The sequence below is a fragment of the Larus michahellis genome, chromosome 6, assembly GCF_964199755.1.
Source record: "Larus michahellis chromosome 6, bLarMic1.1, whole genome shotgun sequence".
In the NCBI taxonomy this organism is placed as follows: domain Eukaryota; kingdom Metazoa; phylum Chordata; class Aves; order Charadriiformes; family Laridae; genus Larus; species Larus michahellis.
In genome coordinates, this window is record NC_133901.1 from 63,065,315 (window position 1) to 63,084,555 (window position 19,241).

The following is a 19,241-nucleotide window of genomic DNA, read 5'->3' on the forward strand; positions in this document are numbered from 1 at the left end:
CAGATATCTGAAGGGGGAAAATCCTCAGAGAGGCACTCAGAGCTGCCTGGGCTGGGAGCCTGGCCTTCTTTCCCTTCTCTGTAAAGGGCATTGCCTTCCTCTAAGCATAAGTGCACCCTGACTAGCAAGATTAAAGCCAAAGCTCACAGCCTCACTTAAATGCTACAGGAACAGGTCTGGGTAGGCAAAGCCAAAGGCAGAGTAATTTCATGCAGAACAAGGTCTTTTTCATCTTCATGTAAAGCTTACGGTAAAATCGGTGAATTAAGCCTCAGCTTCCCTAAAAGTATATCTGCATTGCTAAATAATGCCACGATTACAGTGTAAGTTACTTGACTAGCATAAAATTTACAGCAGCAATAAAAACATAATTGCAATTACTAGAAGCTATGTGTTTTAGCAAGCCAAGGTCCAGGACCAATTGTATTTTGGATGCAAGTACATGCAATGTTATCCCATCCCTGCAATAGTTAGTCCAGCTAACCAGATTATTCTGAAATCATGCAGCATAGAAAAACTTTCAGATGGGCAAACTGTTAAGTGGAAAAACAATTCCAAAATCTCAGGTGAAGGCACTGAAGAAGAGAGATAGGTGAAGCTACTGTCTTCCCACCCCTCCAACCATGCTGCAAAATTCTAGTTACGTTAGACAAGCATCAGAGAGAAAAAGAGAAAACAGCAGAAGCTATAAACTTTCAAACAAAGAAATGCAACTATAAAACCATAAAGAATTTCCCTGTCATAGCAGGAAACAAAACTGAAGTTTGAAACGTGATTCAATGTTACCTTGTGCAAGTAATTGCACGTATATGTCTGTACCACAGCAGAAAGAACTAGGTAGCTTTTTGGGGGGAAAAAAACAAACAAAACCCCACCAAAAACAAACAAACCAAACCAAACCAGCAGCAGAAATGGGGAACTAGCCCACCAGCAAGTACATTACAGCAGCACATAAGAAATACTCTACTCAAAGCCCTTTGTCAGTATTACAGGCTGCAAAGCTCTGCTCAGCTTGACGTGCACGTAGCTATAGAGGGAAAATTACCATCGTTGAGAGAACGCCTTTATACACAGGAAAAAAAAAATCAGTAAAAAGATTATAAAGAGTAAACTCTAAATATCAAATCGAAAGGCCTCGGTATACTTTTCATCTAGCTCTTCGGAAATATGTCAACTTCAAGCTCTTTTCCTCAACAAACAAAACGCCAACGACCTCCTCCATGATTTTTTTTTTTTCTTCTTCTCTGAGCTACTTCAGTTTCCCTATGCAAGTTCCTTCCTTTTAGAAGCTCCCTTCCCAGCATGCTTTTCTGCTTGCTGATTTATTTAAACCGGGGAGAGGGAAGTAGCTGTAGTTTTTAAGATGAGTGTTACCTACTTGGGAGTGGTTTGCTACTGTGCTGTTAAGGCTCCCTTTTGCTTAAGGAAAAGGGGTTGGCTCCCCACTCCACCTTCAAAATGGTAGGTGCTTTTGGTTACTGGTTCTCATCTCTGTATTTTGTCTGAAATATTTTCCGTATAAGTAACAAAGTTCTACTTTTATTTGTTTTATTGCTGATGGGCTTGCTTGCTGTTACTTACATAGGCTTTACTATAACCTATGTGTGAGTGATTGCCTCTATGGCTCCAGATAATGAGTTTATCAGGAGCCTGCTAGGAAATCTCTGAGCTATCAGTTAGATGTTAACTGATGAACTTAAGCTGAGTTAAGTTCAGATACATGTTTGCTCTTTGCTCTTCATAATGTAAGTGCTGTAATAATATGTAGTAATAAAAGACACTGGTATCTAGAAATTTTCAGTGCTGTCTCCTCTTTGTGTGGCTACGTAAGGTGTTTAACGATGATGTTCTTTGGGGAGTTCTGTGTGAATTTTCAAGTTGAGCTTTAGTTCTAGCTCCTTAAACCATGCTTATTGTATGTCTAGAGATAATTTCCTATTAATGCAATGTCATACGTATGTCTTGCAAGAATGTGATCTTGTACTAATAAGAAAAAAGTAACAGAACACATTATCCTAAATACTTTAATGTTTTCAGAACTTCAAAGGGCTAGTTGAACATGTTCTATCTTTCTGAGTAGGTAGCTTTCAAGGAGAAAACCTCATGGTAAAAAAATATGTGAAAGCCTGGCTTTTCAATTTATCTGTCAAAATGACCTTTTTTACTAAGCAGTGTCATGGTGGTGTTGCCCTCCTGATAGAGGGACAGTAATATCACATACAGTAAAATTCTTTATTAAAAATGGCCTTTCTGTTTAATTATACTGAAAGCCTGAGTTAAATAGGTTTCATCAGCAAGGCTCAGAAATAGCCTGTAACATGTACTCTGAAACCACAGAGCACTAAACTTCCTGAAAGTAAATTACTGAGGCCTCTTTCTTTCCCACCCCCCAGCAGAGTGCTTCTCGGGCAAGATCAAAGGGTACTTGAGCTGTTTGGCTCTGGCTTTCGTAAGAGGTACTCTGAAAGCAAAGCCTAACTGAAGTGTACCTTAGGCTTAATGCAAGTTACTGTGGATTTTGCTTTGTGGTTTTTATGTGGCTCTGTTCAGCAGTCACTGCTGAGCTTTTGCGCTTTAGCTTCTTTCTGGATGCTAAAAGTTAGATGTTCCTAAACCCCGCAGAACACAAGACTTCTCCTTCCTGCAGCTGGAGGAAGATGGGATATAATGCTTCCAAGGAGTAAGAACTGGCACAGTGGCTCACATCTGCAGGACACCAGGCAAGAGCTGCACTGTGTAAGCAACTGTAAAGAGTGAGCTACTGGTGGTTAACTGATTAGTCACCTCGGTGTAGTTGGTTGTACTCTACTCTTCCTGCTTGGAACGAGTCAATGTTATCTTACTAATGCTGATTAACAAGTTTTCATGATCACCTCAAAAACACATGCAAACTATTTCTTAGGTGAACTCGAGTCAAAGAATATAGTTCTAGGAAGCATTCTCCCAGGCAGCGCGTGACCATTGCTTCTGAAATTCTGCAAGTATCAAAGGTTGCTTTGCTGTTGGTAAAGAACTACTGTGATGGAGAGAACACTGATTTCTTTCTTCATACTTATGTGTTTGGAGGCACAACGCTCAGTCACTTTCCAGTGGAGAGAATCTCCTGACTTGGAGAGAATAGAGAATAACTTTTTCATTCATTCTAGCTAGTAAAGGAATTGCTGTAGAGGGGTGTGCGTGGGGGGGGTGCAGTGGAAATGAGAACATGTACTCCACAACTCAAGGCTCTAAATGGTATCACTGTAATCTCTTCAGATAAAAACTAAGCCTTTGCACTCCAGAGCCTAGTGCATCTTATCCCTGACCATTGATCAGGCCAGACAACCTAAGTACATGTTAACTGTCTACCATCTTATTGCACAAGAGGACTAAGCAGGTGGTTTGAGACATCCTGTGCATTTTGTATCTTTCTGGTCAGTTGAGCCCTTCAAAACTCAGGGGTTTTGAGCAGTCCAGCTCCCTGTATGCTTAAGAAAGCAGCTAGTGTTCAGCCTTGCCCTGCAGTGGAAGCCAGTTTCTGTCAAAAATGCCCTGGCTTTGTCTCATGCTGCACTGAGTTGAGTTTTCACTCAGGTGTTATGTATGCATAGGGCATTTGGATTTGCGAGTTAAGCTCTGGTTGTAGCTGCTCTGTAGCACAGATCTAGGGTAGAGCTGTTCTCTTCCCATGGACAGAAAACTCTGTCAAGTAAACAGGCTCCTGTCCTCCCTGCTGGCTCTTCTGCTTTAAGGGAAGCAGGATTAAGTGGCTTTTGGAGGATACCAGAGGTGATTAATTAGCAGTGACTTGGATTAGACAAGTAGTTACAGTAGAAGCTCTAGGCATAGGAAATGACTGCCCCAGTGCTGGGAATTGAGACAAATTTGCTGATGGTCTCTTGCCACAGCTTGAATAACACACTCTCTGTATGGTGATGGGAGTGACTAAAGCCCATCTGAGGAAACACAGTTGGAAAGTAAAAGCAAAATGCTGTCGCTATTCTGTTCATGAAGTAGGGGAATTGAAAATCGTCTTTCAGATATTAAAAGCATTTTTTTTGTATTGTAAACAAGATGTAGGTATTTGTGCTTTTTTAACATGACACTAACTTCTGTGGCTTTAAAGGATGTTAGGTATGACTCTCGCATGTGTAGTCTCATTTGGTATTGTAAGTGGGCTAAAAAAAACCCCAAATCTGACCTAGAAGCAAATGAGCATACAATACTTCCCAGGCTTTAGAGATAAACCTGTCAACAGGTCTTTCTTTAAATTAAAAATCCGTTTGGCTTGTAACTGAAAATCATCCTTGACTAACTATAGGGATGCTGGTTAGGCTACACTGGGATTAGACTACTGTCTGGTCTCTCTTCTCTATGCGAGACATTTGTGGAATCAATTCAGAATGTGAAGGCAAAAGCTTTGCTGCATTTAGTTATCTTCAGGCTTTTCTCACACTTGATCATGTGTTTTCCCTGGACTTTGAGTTCTTTGCTCCAAGCATCATTATCCTTCAGGGCCTGATGTTCCATCTTCCTAGATGTCTTGGCACAAACTGCCTTGTGTGTTGAGTCAGTGAGGAAATTAGAGTACCCTAATTTAAAGCTTTTCAGCGACTTATCTACTGCTGCATGGAGCATTTGGGGTTAGTGGGTTTTCTGGTCTTTGCCACAAAAAGGTCAGACAAGTGTTCTCTATTAATTTTCTGTCAAGTAAGTCCATGTAACAGACAGTAGCTATTTGTGACAATTGCAGTGATCTGCCTGATTAGGCACTGTTAATGCTAATCAGTGTTAACAAGTTTTACTAGAGGACTTCATGCTGTAGACATGATCCCCAGTTCTGTTGATTACCTCTACCATGATACCCTACAGGCATCCAATCCTTCCTGGTTTCTAGGAATTTGTCTTAAAATTACTATTAAAATGAGCATGAGAGCACACTTCAACCACTAAAACTGGTACAGCTATGCAGGCATGTGGTCTCTTCGGTTGCTTGCATGTAACTCTATTCTCCTACTGCTGGCTGAAAAAAAAAGTTTTTCTTATAAGAAATCCTGCTTTCTCAGTTTTTGCTTCCTTGCTCTGGAGGATGCGAGCAGCCAGAACTGCTTCTGTATTTCCCAGCTAGAGTTCCATTGCACACATTAACTTCCAGGTCACCATTTCCAAGTGGAAACTAACTTTCACAGTTTTGACTCGTGCCATATCTCATGCTGAACACACTGTCAGTATCTGAAATACGTGCCCAGCATAGACCCCACTTTCCAGTAAGAGCAGCTGATAGTGAAGATACTGCTTGCTCTGCAGACTTTGACGTGTTTGTTACATCTACATGTAATTTAGCAGCACCCCTCATATTTTAGCAATGCCCCCTCCTATTGGACAGATATAATACTGAGTTTTCTTACTACCACTACTCACATCACTGAACTGTAGGTATTTTTTGGTTATACTTAAGTTGGGGAATTACACACTGGCCTTCCCCAGGCAGATTTTTACTCTTGAATAGAAAGAACTGACAGCTGTTCCTTTCTGACTTCATTAGGCTTCAGCTTTTTGTGGAGGTGGATGCAGTGTGGATTAACATTTATGGGGACAGGTGACTTGAGATCTCTTAAGAGGCTTAAAGCATTGTATAAGCATGCTTCATTATTGTACCAAGACTCTTTAGGGGCAAACTGCTGAAATGATTTGCAGTATTGCTTAACAAACTACATAAGTAACCATGACTTATAGGTAGTGCGTGCTTCTAACTCATGTCTGCTAAACCTCCTGTTTGTTTCAGGTTCAAATCTGGCTCCACTGACCCAGCACAATGATCTGGATACTTCAAGTCTTGTTCTCACCGCTTCCAACACCAGCATTGATTAGTCTTATTGCATTTGGAGTTGGCATCTTCCTGTGGGTGATAAGCAGGCCAAAACCTGTTCTGCCTCCTGTTGACTTGAACAGGCAGTCAATAGGGGTTGAGGTAATACCTACTCTGCTTGTGGGCATGGACTATTTTTGAGAAGCTTAATCTGAATACTGATCCATTCTAACTCTGGGTATCAGTGGAAAGTCTCCTATCTGATATACACAGCTTTCTCTCCCAGGTGTACAACTCAACAGTATGGCGGGGAGAAGAGAAATCTTAAGACACTAAAAGCAAGAAACGGCAGCTCTTGCCAACAGGGTTAGGTGGGCTTTTTACCAGATGGCCTTGGCCCTCACTGGCTTTTTTCTGTTACTTAATGCTTTGCATCAGCTTTGAGGCTGGCGCTAGACTATGATGCTAGACTTTGTGTAACTAGACAAGTTGTAGCACTCAGTCAAGGTCTCTCTAATAACCTGTAATTGAATATTAATCTAGGCCATCTAGAAAATTCCTCTGCATATAACTGAGTAGATCAAAATCGGGAAGGAAAATGAGACTTTCCTACCAATGCAATGCTACGGAAATGCTTTAAATGGGGTGCTGGGAGAACGGCTGAGGAATAAATGACATTGCATCTGTTCTGCACTGTTTCATAACTATGTTCTGTTCCTAGGGAGGAGCCAGAAGAGGTGCACTCTTGACAGATAATAACCTGCTTTCTTACTACTTTGAAGATGGTAAAACCTTGTATGAAGTTTTCCGGAGAGGACTGCATGCTTCTGGTAAGCTTTGTATCTGCTACTTAGTACTTGTCTATCACAAGTAAATAAAGCTATTCCAAGCTCTTTTGCCTTGCCTCTTGCCTGTAGTAATAATTCAGGCTAGCAAAAGCTTTCCTGGCCTTCTGTGGAGTGCAGTAACAAGTGACCATATTTTTATTTTTTTTCCCCCATTGATTTAGAAGTAGTCTTAGTTGGCAGACTGGGCAGGAACAAATATCAGAAGCTTAAGAGGGTGCAGTTCAGTGGAGACAGTAAGCATCAGAGGGGGTTGGGGGGAAACACTTCTTTATCTTATGATGTAGGTTTTAGTGTAAAATTACTGCCTGCTTAAAACAGGTACGAATTTGTGCCTATGTGACTTCAGGGGTCCTATGCATGGAAACACAGGATAGCTTGCAAGCTATTTCAAGCTCACATGCAGTTAGCTGGATGTCTGACTGAAAATATTTCCTGCTTACAAGTGTTGCATTAAAGTGCTATGCAGCTTCAGTACTGAGCTTTACAGGTGCCTTTCTGAACTCTTCCATTAGGAAATGGCGACTGTTTAGGCTACAGAAAACCCAAACAACCTTATCAGTGGCTGACATATCAACAGGTGAGTATCGTACATGATGGATGATTTTAATTTGGGATACTGTCTTGTAACACTAAAGTGGGGGAAAACTATCTTACAGGTTTTGGACAGAGCTCAATACCTGGGATCAGGGCTTCTGCAAAAAGGATGCAACCCATCATCAAACCAGTTTATTGGCATTTTTGCTCAGAATAGGCCAGAGGTAAGCAACAAATTGAATATCCTTTCCCAGAATATTCTGACACCTTGGGGAGAGGAGGGTCTGCATTTAAATAGCTTGAGGCCACACGAAGAACAATCACAACTGGCTTTTCCCTTCCCATTTCCACTATTACTGACAGAGCACATACTATGCCAGGCATGTAATACAATGCTCTTAAACCCTCACTACTCTAAGAATCTCATTGATGTGCTCCTTACACAACCCCTACTACTAATGTGTGCATGGGCTACTGAAGCTGTATGAAATCTGTAGGTAATCCTGTCTTGGCAAGCTGCTAGTTTTTCTTAGCTCTGGTGTTTTCTCTCTTCAGTGGATCATTTCAGAGTATGCCTGCTACACTTACTCAATGGTTGCTGTTCCACTCTATGACACTCTGGGGCCAGAGGCCATTGTATATATTGTTAACAAAGGTAAATATTGACTTCCAGTATTTCATAATGATTTCTCTAAGAAGCTTTGTTTTGAGAAGGCTGAAGTTCAAGGGAATTTGATGCAAAAATCAGGGTAGTTACTGCTCTTATACTTTTATAGACACTTAATTTCTGTAAATGAAGCCCCTCTGCAGGGGACATGGTTCAATGCCTAGAAGAAGCCAGTAGGCTTCCTATGTCTCCGAGTGTCTTGAGTGCAAGTCCACGGAAGGCCTGCTAGGTCCTGTGGACCATCCTGCAATCAGCGCTCAACTCTTTGCGATTTGAGGTTTTGCAGTCTTGAACTCCCACACTGCCAAACAATCAGACAATGCAGACAGGCTTGCATGCAAATTAACACTACATGAGTGTCTTTTACATCCTACAACTTTAAGTCAAAAGTGGAGGAGGGAGGAGTAAAGATAAACAGATTTAGGCATATCTGGTTACGGCCTGTTGTTCTACAGATGCAACAACTAGCGTGCCATCGTGGAAGAAACTGGCAAGGAAGCTTGAGTAAATCTTCAAACTTTCTTCCCCCAGTCTTAGAGGAGGAATGGGGGAGGAAAAATATCCACTGCTGTCACAACAGTCTGGGATCCAACCCATAAACAGGATTTGCCAAGTAAAATCCCTTCAGCAGTTATGCTGGTGAACCTTGCAAACAGGTCTTGCCTTGGGACTACACAGCTGTGACTTACTAGGCTAACAGGGAACCAGCATGTTCAGGCAAATCCAATTCCTCTACTGACTTAATGGGAAATGCTTTTGTAATTGCATAAAACTCTTGCACATGCAGGGAAGCTGAGGCATTAGTTCAAGAATTTTAGCTCCCTCTTTCAAACAGATCTAAATGCCTTTGCATTTAAGGAAGATGGCTAAACTTCAACTATCAGTGAGGACAATTCTGAGCTTTTATGGCAATACCAAAAGTTTAAATGCGTATCTTGACTGTGACGGAGGATATTTGTCTTCAGTTCCTCACCTTCTGCCCTCACTTCTTATATCTAGAATCTTAAGATTTCCCAGTCAGTTGGCAGTGGAAGGAGGAACCTTCTTAGCGTTGTAAGCCAGCCACTGAAACCATATGAACAAATGCAAATGGCTTTAGAACAAACCAATGCTGTCTTCTAAACGTATGTGCTACTGTGCTGTCACTCACTAGCCTCATGTCTTCTAAATAGACTTCTGAAATGTACCTTCTTTTCTGTAGCTGACATCAGCATAGTGATCTGTGACAAGCCCGAGAAAGCACAGATCTTGCTTGAGAACTGTGAGCAAGAAAAGACCCCAGGTCTGAAGACTATCATTCTCATGGATCTCTTTGATAAAGAGCTCAAGGACAGAGGAGCTAAAGCGGGAGTCGAAATTCTAGCACTGCAGGAGGTTGAGGTAGGTGACTAAAGGCTTGTGCTTGACCGTGCCAGCTAGACATCTAGACCTTCTCTGGTAACAATGACACTTTAATGTAAGCATTATCCAGTTTACACATCTGTGCCTGAGTCACTTTGAAACTTGATATAGCTAGCCAAATGGACTTGCAGAGTTCAAACCTGCAGACACTGTCAGACAAGAGTCAGACACTGACTAAAGTTGTGTCAATGTCTTGTGGACAGTCAGTATGCATTAAATTGAAGACTTCCTTAGCTTAATTCATGGTGCAGTTGAAACAGGATTTATGAGGCTTCTAAGGTGGCAGTTGAGTCTAATTGAAACTGTAAGTGCAAATTACTGGCTGCTTTGGCATCCCAATACTAGGCTTAACTGTCCAGATATAATGCAGAAGTGCAGAGTATAAGAGATGTGGCCTACATCAAATAAAATGAAGTATCTCCACTCAGGACTTCCAAATTCCTTCAGTAGTTCTGATCACTTTCTACACACTCAAATTCATGCTTCCCACGACCCCAGGAAGCTTTTCCAAGTTGTGTGCACTAAATTCAGGAAGATCAACATGGGTCTCTGAGACAGAGTATCAAGAGGCAAAGTAAAAACAAGTGTTGCATTTGGAATGCAATTACCTATTCATTTACTGTTGCTGCACATCTTTCTGTTGCAATTGTTAAGATGTGTTTTCTGTCTAATGCAGGAGCTGGGAAGAAACAACATGAGAGAACCAGTTGTAAGTATCTTTGTGGAACAGTTATAAACTTGCAAAACTAGTCTCTGAAAAGACCTCTTGCCATGCTGCTAGTAGAGAAGGCTGGCAGGGTTGGTTTTTTTGGTATCTTGTCTTGCTGTTTCCAAACAGAATTCCTGGTTCATCCCCCTTTAGGAAGTGTATGTAAATACTGATTAGCAACATAATCCTTAATCTGTTGACTTTATGTGGCTTTTTCCCTCTAGCCTCCTAAGCCCGAAGACCTTTGCATTGTGTGTTTTACCAGTGGAACCACAGGTAAGAGACTATATAGTGATGCTTTCCCATTGAAACAATCTCCCTGTGCTGAAAAAAAAAATTGCTTTCTAGCACAAAAGAGGAAATGCTAGCAACATAGAAGTGAAACAGTAAATTAGAGCAGCGTCAAGCCACTACTGCAGTTTAACTTGGGACATTGTCACTACAAGTCAAATGCCCTAAGACTTCTTAGAGATGGAGGGGAAGAATAGCCAAATTCATGTTGTCTTATCCTATGAAAAATACAGGGTCTTAATGTTAAAAAGATTGGTTGTTTAACTGTCTGTATTCTGATCCACAGGGGCTAGAGGAACATCCTGTTTCAGCATTCTCTGATACTCCTAATTACTCTGCTGTTTCAGTAGATGTTTCCTTTATATAAATATCCATAGCATGCAAGATAAAGCATATTTGCGATCTCTTAAGATAATGCATGCTATGATTGAGCCTAATACCGAGATAGTTCAAACTGAGCCAAACAAGGCATGGGAAACTGTCGGCAGAAGCTGTCAGAGCCACAGCTGACTTTGCTCGATCTCTCCACAGGTAACCCTAAAGGAGCCATGCTGACACATCAAAATGTTGTTGCAAATGCTGGTGCCTTCCTTAGATGCACAGAGGTAAGCTTCTGCTAATGGTGATCTCGAGGCTATGTCACTCAGTCATAAACTAGCTTTAATGTGGGCATTTTCTGCAAACCATTCACTCACAGCAAACCCGTATTTCAATGGGACAATAGTATTGCAAGAAACTCGGTTTAACCTTGAACATGTATACAGAAGTTATTCTAGAATGAGTCAGTCCTAAATGCCAAGAGTACTAAACTCCTCTAGTTCAAGTTTTGCCAAAACGCAAAACTAATCTTGATGTAGCATGGCTGAGTTACAGCTGCAAAAATTTTGAAGAGGTGATGGATGAGCCTGAGTTGTTTCAGTCATTTGAAGTGTCTATTTCAAAGTATTCAAATTGATCCAAACTTTATTCACTTTCTACTTAAGAGTAACTCAAGCAGGCATAGGGAGTGCTAACCTACTTCTATTTCCTTCCCTTCTAGAACACAATCGATTGTACAAGTTCAGATATCACCATGTCCTATCTCCCCTTGGCTCACATGTTTGAGAGAGTTGTACAGGTAAGTAGACTGTATGCATGCTACTAAGCTTCTGTAGAAGATCTTGTACGTATGAACTAGTTCAGACAGTAACACTTGTTAGAAGCCATATCAAAATGGTTAAGACCATCTACCTAAAATAAAACCTCCGAACTGACTAAGTAATGCCTAGTTACTTCTCCAAGACATGGCTACTATCTTCAATAAATGAAGCTTTGTTCTTCAGTCTGGCCTCACTGAGTCTGTGACTTACGAAGAAATCAGCCAGGGAAATAAACAGCATCAAGACCTTAGTCAAAACACAGTGAAAGCTGGTACTTGAAGAGGAAGCAGTTTAAGACCAGTGGATTTAGTACTTGGAGGTAAACAGTGGTATGTTCTCCACTGTTTATTCTGCTGGGCTATGTCACCTTCCTGTCTGTTTCCAAAGCTGAAGTTCTAGTCTTCCAATTAATGCACTTCCTCCAGCATGTTGTATAAGTAACGCTTCCTACAGGGAACATCAGCAACTCGTGGCAGGATCTAACGCTTCTACATGTAATTGTCTCAGAACAGTCTCTTAACCTCAGTTCCCAACCCAGTATTTAAACCAGAATGTGTCTTTGTCCTATTCCTTGTCAAGCTGTTAAATTTTTCTCTTGCCTTGTATTTAAATTTCTAGGTATCTCAAAAGATATCAAAATAGAACAGGTGTTACAAATGTGGTGAAGCTCATATTAATTGTATTCAACCATAATGTGAAACTTCATTTTTTTTTTTTTGTGCTCATCAAAGTTGCAAGCCAGAACTTAATCTAAGCATCTGAGCTTCTATAGATCAAATTATAGTAAAAGGCATGACAGCCTTCTGTATTTCCTCAAAACGTATTCACTCAAGAACGTTCCTACCACTGGGCCCTGGAAATCATGCTGCTTTCCATAGACAAATAATTATGGCTAATGAAGCTAGTAATTATCTGTGACTAAACTTAGTCTGGTCAATTTTTAGACTGTGGCCTTCAGCTGTGGAGCAAAAGTAGGCTTCTTCCAAGGAGACATCAAGTTGCTAACAGATGACATGAAAACCTTGAAGCCAACACTATTTCCAGTTGTACCAAGACTGCTCAATAGAATATATGACAAGGTATGTGAGCAATTTTAGCTAAATTACCTTCATGTTCATATATTTAAGCAAGCATACAAGTTTAAATTCATATGGAATACGGCATAATATCACTATTAGTTAATTACTCCTTAACAGGAATAATTATTTAAAATCCTTTCCAAGGAGATGGAAAGAGCCTTGGGCCCTGGAGTATAAGAACAGTGTATCCAGTCATGACTGGGTTAAGACTGTTGCCATTCAGCAACAAAGTTTGTTTACTTTTTGGAAAGCAAATGAAGCAAGTGTAAGGTTATCCCTCAAAGCTGCAGCTGAAGTATGCCAGCAGTAACACAAATTAGTATTGCCCCTTGGTTCATCTCCTAGACCGTGGCAGTAGTGAAGAGAGACCCTAGAACATCAAAGTAAGATATGGTGCCTACTAACAAAGCAAGAACTGGACGTACAGATGTGAAGTAAACCCAGGAGTCACCAATACTTTTCCTTGCAGATACAAAGTGGTGCCAAGAGCCCAGTGAAGCGTTGCCTGTTAAACTTGGCTGTGGTTATGAAGATGGCTGAAATAAAACAGGGCATAATTCGAAATGACAGCATTTGGGACAAGCTAATCTTCAAAAAAGTTCAGGTAAGTTATTTTAAGTGTGAGTAAGCTGAGCGTTGTAGTATCAGAGGATCTGATGGCTTCTGTTTCACTTGTAGGAAAACATGGGTGGAAGAGTGCGTGTAATGGTAACAGGCGCAGCCCCTATATCTCCCTCTGTCCTGACATTTCTTAGAGCAGCACTGGGCTGTCAGGTAAGCTGAGGGTTGGTTTTTTGTTTTTTTTTCTTAAAATAAGACCTATTTGGTTATGCCCAAATAAGTGACCAATGATATAGCTGTCGTCCAGCCCAACTTGTTCCTGGGGAGATTGCTGTCAGTCTTCACTATTTACAGGCAGCTTGATCTGAGATAACTGTAACAGGAACAAAATTCTGCAGGGCTGGCTTCAAACTACACTACCAAAAAACTATCCTGTAGGGTCTGGGGAGAGGAATAGAGCAGCAGAAATAGGAACGTGTGACACTCAAAGTCAGGTAGTTGCTTACCCTGACAGTCAATGAGCTTACGATGTAGTACATTTAAGAACAGAGTTCAGAGGATGAGGAGACAAAAGCAAGGTTTGGATAGGTGAACTTGAGGAACATCTGGTTACACCAATAAGACCAAGAAGTCTTGAAGGCTAGGACTGTCTTGGCTTATTTCCGAAGAAGAAATATTGAGCATGGGCATAGTTGAAACTGAGCTCTTTCACACCAAAGCCTTGATGTTCAAAGAATATTCACCCTTTCTCACACAGATCTTTGAAGGTTATGGCCAGACTGAATGCTCAGCTGGATGCACTTTTTCAATGCCTGGAGACTGGACAACAGGTACAGTAGTTGAGACTTGGAAATTCTCCCACAGCTGTCAGCAGAAAGTTGCACTTAAGCTTAGGTGCTCTACTGCTTTTAGTTCAATGAAAGTTAAAGCCTGGGTACTTAATCTCAAAGTGATTCTTAGGAGCATCGGTCACCTGTATGCTTAATAGGTACCAAAATTCTTGACTCAAGTAGGTGAGGATCTCTTGTGTGAAGCGACATAGGTCAGCTTAGACCCTGTCTCAGTGTATGGGAAAGGAGTGTCTGTACAGAACTGAGCAAACTGGACAAGGACTTCCAAATGGCTTTAAGAAACTAGCTTTAGCTCCCAAATAACTTGTTTTACTGAAAGAATTATGACTAAAATATCAGAGCTGATACTTGGCTATTTTCCTGAAGGACTACCTGACCTTGAATATTCAGCTTTCATCTTAGCAAGGATGTTTTTAATATTGGGTATTCTAAATTCAAGCTCAAGTCACCATCTTTGAGAACACAATAAGGGCAGAGTATAATGAGGATGAAATGCAAATTAATGCCAAGGTCTATGAAGGAATTCTGTGGAGGTGAATGTGGTACATAGTTGGTGTGGTTGATCACACAAACAAATGGCTCTAAGCATTGAGACTTAGCTGCTACTTATCCTGCATTAACTGTCTGAAAATAGCATTACAATAATTTTCTTGAACATGTCAGACTCCTTTATATAGTACTGGTTCTTGCTAAAGCAGTGAATGAAGAGCCATTAAGCATCTACTATCACTGAAGTCTTTCATATGTAGGGGGCACCTGAGTTTTCATCTTACTTCAAGAGCTAGTCTTTCTAGCTTTAGATCAAATAGGGACAACTGCTACCAGAATTCCCAAAACATAACTGTCGCTGTTGTTTTTTTTTTCCTCTTAGGCCATGTTGGTGCCCCTCTGGCTTGTAATATCATAAAACTCGATGATGTGGAAGAAATGAACTACTACTCTTCTAACAATGAAGGCGAGGTAGGTACCATCTCCCGTGTGTGTCAGGAAATACTGAAACATAAGACTTGGTGATTAACCGTTTTCTGTGCTTGCTATAGGTCTGCATTAAAGGACCAAATGTGTTCAAGGGTTATCTGAAAGATCCTGAGAAGACAGCAGAAGCAATTGATAAGGATGGCTGGCTCCACACTGGAGACATAGGGAAATGGTTGCCAGTGAGTAATTGCTTAATACAAACCATCCTTTGGATGTGAATTTCTGGCTAGTTTACAGTAATCTGAAAAGCTGGAGAAGTGAATTCTAGGATAAAAGCCTCACATGGTATTTTGTTATCATTCACCAAGTAACTCCAGGCAAAGCTCCAAAGACCGATTAGGTTACAAGATCTCAAATAACACCTGCTAGGCCATTCTATTCTATTCTACTTCTTATAGAAGCAAGACAGACTTGAAACTAATGGCCTCCACCTTTAACTTCTAGAATGGAACACTGAAGATCATTGATAGGAAGAAGAATATATTTAAACTTGCACAAGGAGAATACATTGCTCCAGAGAAGATAGAAAATGTCTATATCAGAAGTGCTCCTGTAGCCCAGGTCTTTGTACATGGGGAAAGCCTGAGGGTAAGTGATGTCAGGAGTGAGCATCCTGCAAGATTCCTCCTACAATGAGTTCTGGAAGACCAGGGCACAAATGTGTGTATTTATAAGAGTTTTTGAACAAGACCTGCTCCAAACAGTGCCATATTTATAGGAATATCCTTTCAGACCTGTAGCCTCCCTGATTGACAGCAAAGAAAAGGAGATCTTGGCATCAAATTGCAAGCTGGGTAAAGGCTAATTACATACTTCTATGGGATTAGTATGCCAGGTCGTCTCTGTACAGTTTAGAATTATAGAATAGTTTGGGTTGGAAGGGACCTTTAAAGGTCATCTAGTCCAGACTGTGCAATGAGCAGGGACATCTTCAAATAGATCAGGCTGCTCAGATCCCCGTCCAACCTGACCTGGAATGTTTCCAGGGATGGGGCATCTACCATCTCTCTGGGCAGCCTGTTCCAGTGTTTCACCACACTCATTGTTTTTTTTAAAAAAAAAAAAAAAATAATTCTTCCTTATATGTAGTCTAAATCTACCCTCTTTTAGTTTAAAGCCATTACCCCTTGTCCTATTGCAACAGGCCCAACTAAAAAGTTTCTCCCCATCTTTCTTATAAGCCCCCTTTAAGTACTGAAAGGCTGCAATAAGGTCTCCCTGGAGCCTTCTCTTCTCCACGCTGAACAACCCCAACTCTCTCAGCCTTTCTTCATAGGAGAGGTGTCACCTATGCTAGCAGAGGCCAGTCTTCAATCTGTAAACCAGCTCAAAGCAGTTGCTGGATCATTCAGCACATATAATAAACTGCATTAGTGCTTCAATTACTGCTGTCAGAACTCAAATCTAAGTGACTTGAAAGTCTTTGTAACTACTTCTCAAAATCTGGAAATGGATGGGGGGATATAGATGTGGCTTCTTATAGAAACACTGTCCACAATCAAGTTCATATAAACAATCAAAGTAATTTCAGATGCCTTATCTTGGTCTCAGCATGACTTCTTCCACTTGTTCTCAGTCTTTTCTAATAGGTATAGTGGTTCCTGATGCTGAGACTCTTCCAGAATTTGCAGCAAAACTGGGAATAAAAGGTTCCTATGAAGATGTCTGTAAGAATCCAGTGAGTGGCTTTATGTTTTTAGTAGCTTATAGATAGAATTTAATTCTGAAGTTCAATCTTGTATTGCTTTGACTTCATTCTACCTACCTTTTTTTGTAAATTAAACTGGCTTAATGCTGTGCGAGTCATGCAAGCAGCCTTACAGTAAAAACCGGAACTAAGTACAGGTGTCTCTTGATGCTTCAAGGGCTTCCAATGAGAAGACAGACATCACCCTGTAGTGGCCTTAATGAAAGAAACCTTGAATGTTGAAATATGTACATGTATTCTTGCCAACCTCATTTTTCGCTGACTGGGCAATGGGGTATGGTCTTGAGTTGCAATTAGAAAATGGGATTTTCCCATTTTCCCACCCTGTTCCTGCTCTGTTTCTTCTAGGCAGTGAAGAAAGCTATTTTAGAAGATATGATCAGACTGGGGAAAGAGGCTGGCCTTAAATCCTTTGAACAAGTAAGTGCTTCTAAATCCTGCTTGTCACAAGCCCCTGTATTGCTAATGCAATGGCTAGGATGTCTTCATTCCTGTTCTTGACTGAGCCAGGATGGCGCCCAAGACAGCTGCCCCAGACAAGTGACTGAAGTAGTTTCACAATGAAGTGAAACATTGACTGGCTGCCTGTCTCTTGACCAAGAGACAGGTGGCTGTACAGGGCAACAGTCACAATTGCCATGAGATGGAGTGGAGGTTCACCAAAGGCTGCAGGAGCTGCCTATCTGCTCGCTGTGTCAGTCAAAAGGAGTTTGACTTCCATCAAAAAAACAGTTTAGTTACTGGACCTCCTGAGACTAAGTGAGTTCTTGCACTGAGCTCAAGGAAGCTGTGAAGAACCATTGCTTGTCCTCTAAGTAATTATTTAAGTGTCATATGCTAAATTACTTTCTTTTAATAGGTTAAAGACTTGTACATCCACACAGAGATGTTCTCTGTAGAAAACGGACTTTTGACACCAACACTGAAGGCAAAACGACCAGAGCTTGTTAAAGTCTTCCAGGACCAGATTGAGGCCCTCTATTCAAGCATGCAGGAATAAGTGGCCAGTTTAAATTAAACTGCATGGAGTATCCAAACAAATCGGTGACACTACATGATCTATGGAGAACACGCACATGAGTGGAGGGAAGCAAGGAGAACTTAAATATATTGTTTCTGGTGTCCTGGGAAAAATGACTTTCAGATGAAGATGGCTATAGTGTAACTGACAACTGGCAGTATTTACATCTTGCAGGACTAAGCATCAGCTGTCTAGGTGAAGCCGGGACTTTCATCTTCCTTGGATTGTGACTGAAGTGCAAAAACACTCAAGAGCCTCAGCCTTTAAGAGGCAGCAGAATGCACTTCTCGCTGCCAAAAGCAAATCTCGTTTTCCTCCTCTAACTATGAACTCCATTATGACCTTTTGTGAATTGCAATCAGACTGAACTCTTTCATGCAGTTACATGTTTTTTGGGGGGGAGACAGTGCAAAAACCAAGAGCAGGAAAATAACACTTCAGTTTCCGCTCAGGATGATATAACCTGTCTCAACTCAAGCTGTCACAATATGAATTGGTGCTTAACATCTGTTCAGCAAATACAAAGTAAATGTCCTATTTCTTGTGCTGGACCACACACTAGAGGTTGTTTTTAATGAAAATGAGTAGTCTGACATTAAATGGTTTATAAAGTACATGTGTCTAAAGCAAACATAGCTTATTATGGGAGGTACTGGATCAGTTTTTGCACACGTTCTCAAATGCAATGGCAGTTCTAAAGCCTCTAGACTTATGAATTTGAGCCTTGATAAGTGGAAAACTTTAGCTGTCATTCTTAAGGATATAGGATGCAATAAACTGTAACTGCACAATCAAACCAAAGCCTGTGCGAGTGACTTGTTTCTCTGCTGCAACCAGACTGTTAGCTGCAAGGTTTACTGCTGCCTGGTTATGTATAGCTGCAGATATAACACAACCGCTGCAGAATGCTAACTCCTCTCCTGTGCTGTCATGGCATAGCCCCAGCTCAAGCCATGAGGCTAGAGCAGATGTTGCTCCTTTACTCAACTTTCCTTTTCTTGTAGTAGGGTAATATGTGTTGAAACTTCAGGACAAATTCCTTCTTCCAGCTTAGGACATCACATGAAATAAGGCATCAGATATAATTTTCTAATGGTAAAGCTGTTCCTTAAAAAAAAAAATTATTTGGCAAGATGAGTACTATCTCTGCTTTTAGAAACAGGTCTTCAATTAGCATATACTACCTCTGCTGACAGTTCCTCCTGGTCCCTGTAACTGTCTGCTGTATTAGTCCAAAAGGCAATGCAGTGCTAACAAGGATGTAACATGTAGTTTTTCTATGCCAGTTCTCCTTGTCTGTGCCAGATTCTACAGTTGGTGGCTGTTCCTCTCTGTATTTAATGCTCTTGGTCAGATATCCCACAATGAAAGCAACCAGGAGATTTACTGGTCAGGAAAGACTCAACCCTTGGCTGTGAGGCATCTCTGACTAGTAAAAACAACTGACCCAATTCATTTTCAGGTGACTCTTCTGTCATTTATTGTGCTTATTGTAACCTCAGTCTCTAAAGGCTTCTACAACTCTGAAAACGCATCTAACTATGCTGCTTATCTTTCCCATGTTTCCTTAAAGTAATGTGACTTAAAAGTTATTAATGGCTTAATCTTTTACCCCAGGTGAGACTCGGAAGAAAGAGGGGAATGAGAGGGAAGAATAAATGTGTAC

General features: G+C 41.0%; 1 protein-coding gene across 2 annotated transcripts; it reads left to right on the forward strand.

Annotated features, from left to right (window-relative positions):
* The first annotated feature begins 1,351 nt into the window (after positions 1-1,351).
* Positions 1,352-18,376, forward strand: ACSL5 (acyl-CoA synthetase long chain family member 5). Of its 2 annotated transcripts, XM_074591122.1 has the most exons (22): positions 1,352-1,461; positions 2,623-2,736; positions 5,765-5,950; positions 6,510-6,618; positions 7,149-7,213; positions 7,293-7,394; positions 7,726-7,825; positions 9,039-9,217; positions 9,915-9,947; positions 10,172-10,223; positions 10,770-10,843; positions 11,278-11,355; positions 12,322-12,456; positions 12,926-13,060; positions 13,135-13,230; positions 13,775-13,847; positions 14,740-14,828; positions 14,909-15,025; positions 15,291-15,434; positions 16,423-16,524; positions 16,903-16,974; positions 17,414-18,376. In XM_074591122.1, the coding sequence occupies exons 3-22, from the start codon at positions 5,795-5,797 to the stop codon at positions 17,552-17,554; spliced, it is 2,052 nt and encodes a 683-aa protein (XP_074447223.1). In that variant the 5' UTR covers positions 1,352-1,461; positions 2,623-2,736; positions 5,765-5,794; the 3' UTR covers positions 17,555-18,376. The 2 variants fall into 2 exon arrangements, with proteins under 2 accessions (XP_074447223.1, XP_074447222.1); XM_074591121.1 differs by lacking the exon at positions 2,623-2,736.
* Positions 18,377-19,241: the final 865 nt, after the last annotated feature.

Excerpts from the sequence above, each read along its gene's own strand:
- ACSL5 (XM_074591122.1), top strand. The coding sequence starts at position 5,795 with ATGATCTGGATACTTCAAGTCTTGTTCTCACCGCTTCCAACACCAGCA. Across the intron at positions 5,951-6,509 it reads GGCAGTCAATAGGGGTTGAG|GGAGGAGCCAGAAGAGGTGC; the intron begins GTAATACCTACT and ends TTCTGTTCCTAG. Across the intron at positions 6,619-7,148 it reads GAGAGGACTGCATGCTTCTG|GAAATGGCGACTGTTTAGGC; the intron begins GTAAGCTTTGTA and ends CTCTTCCATTAG.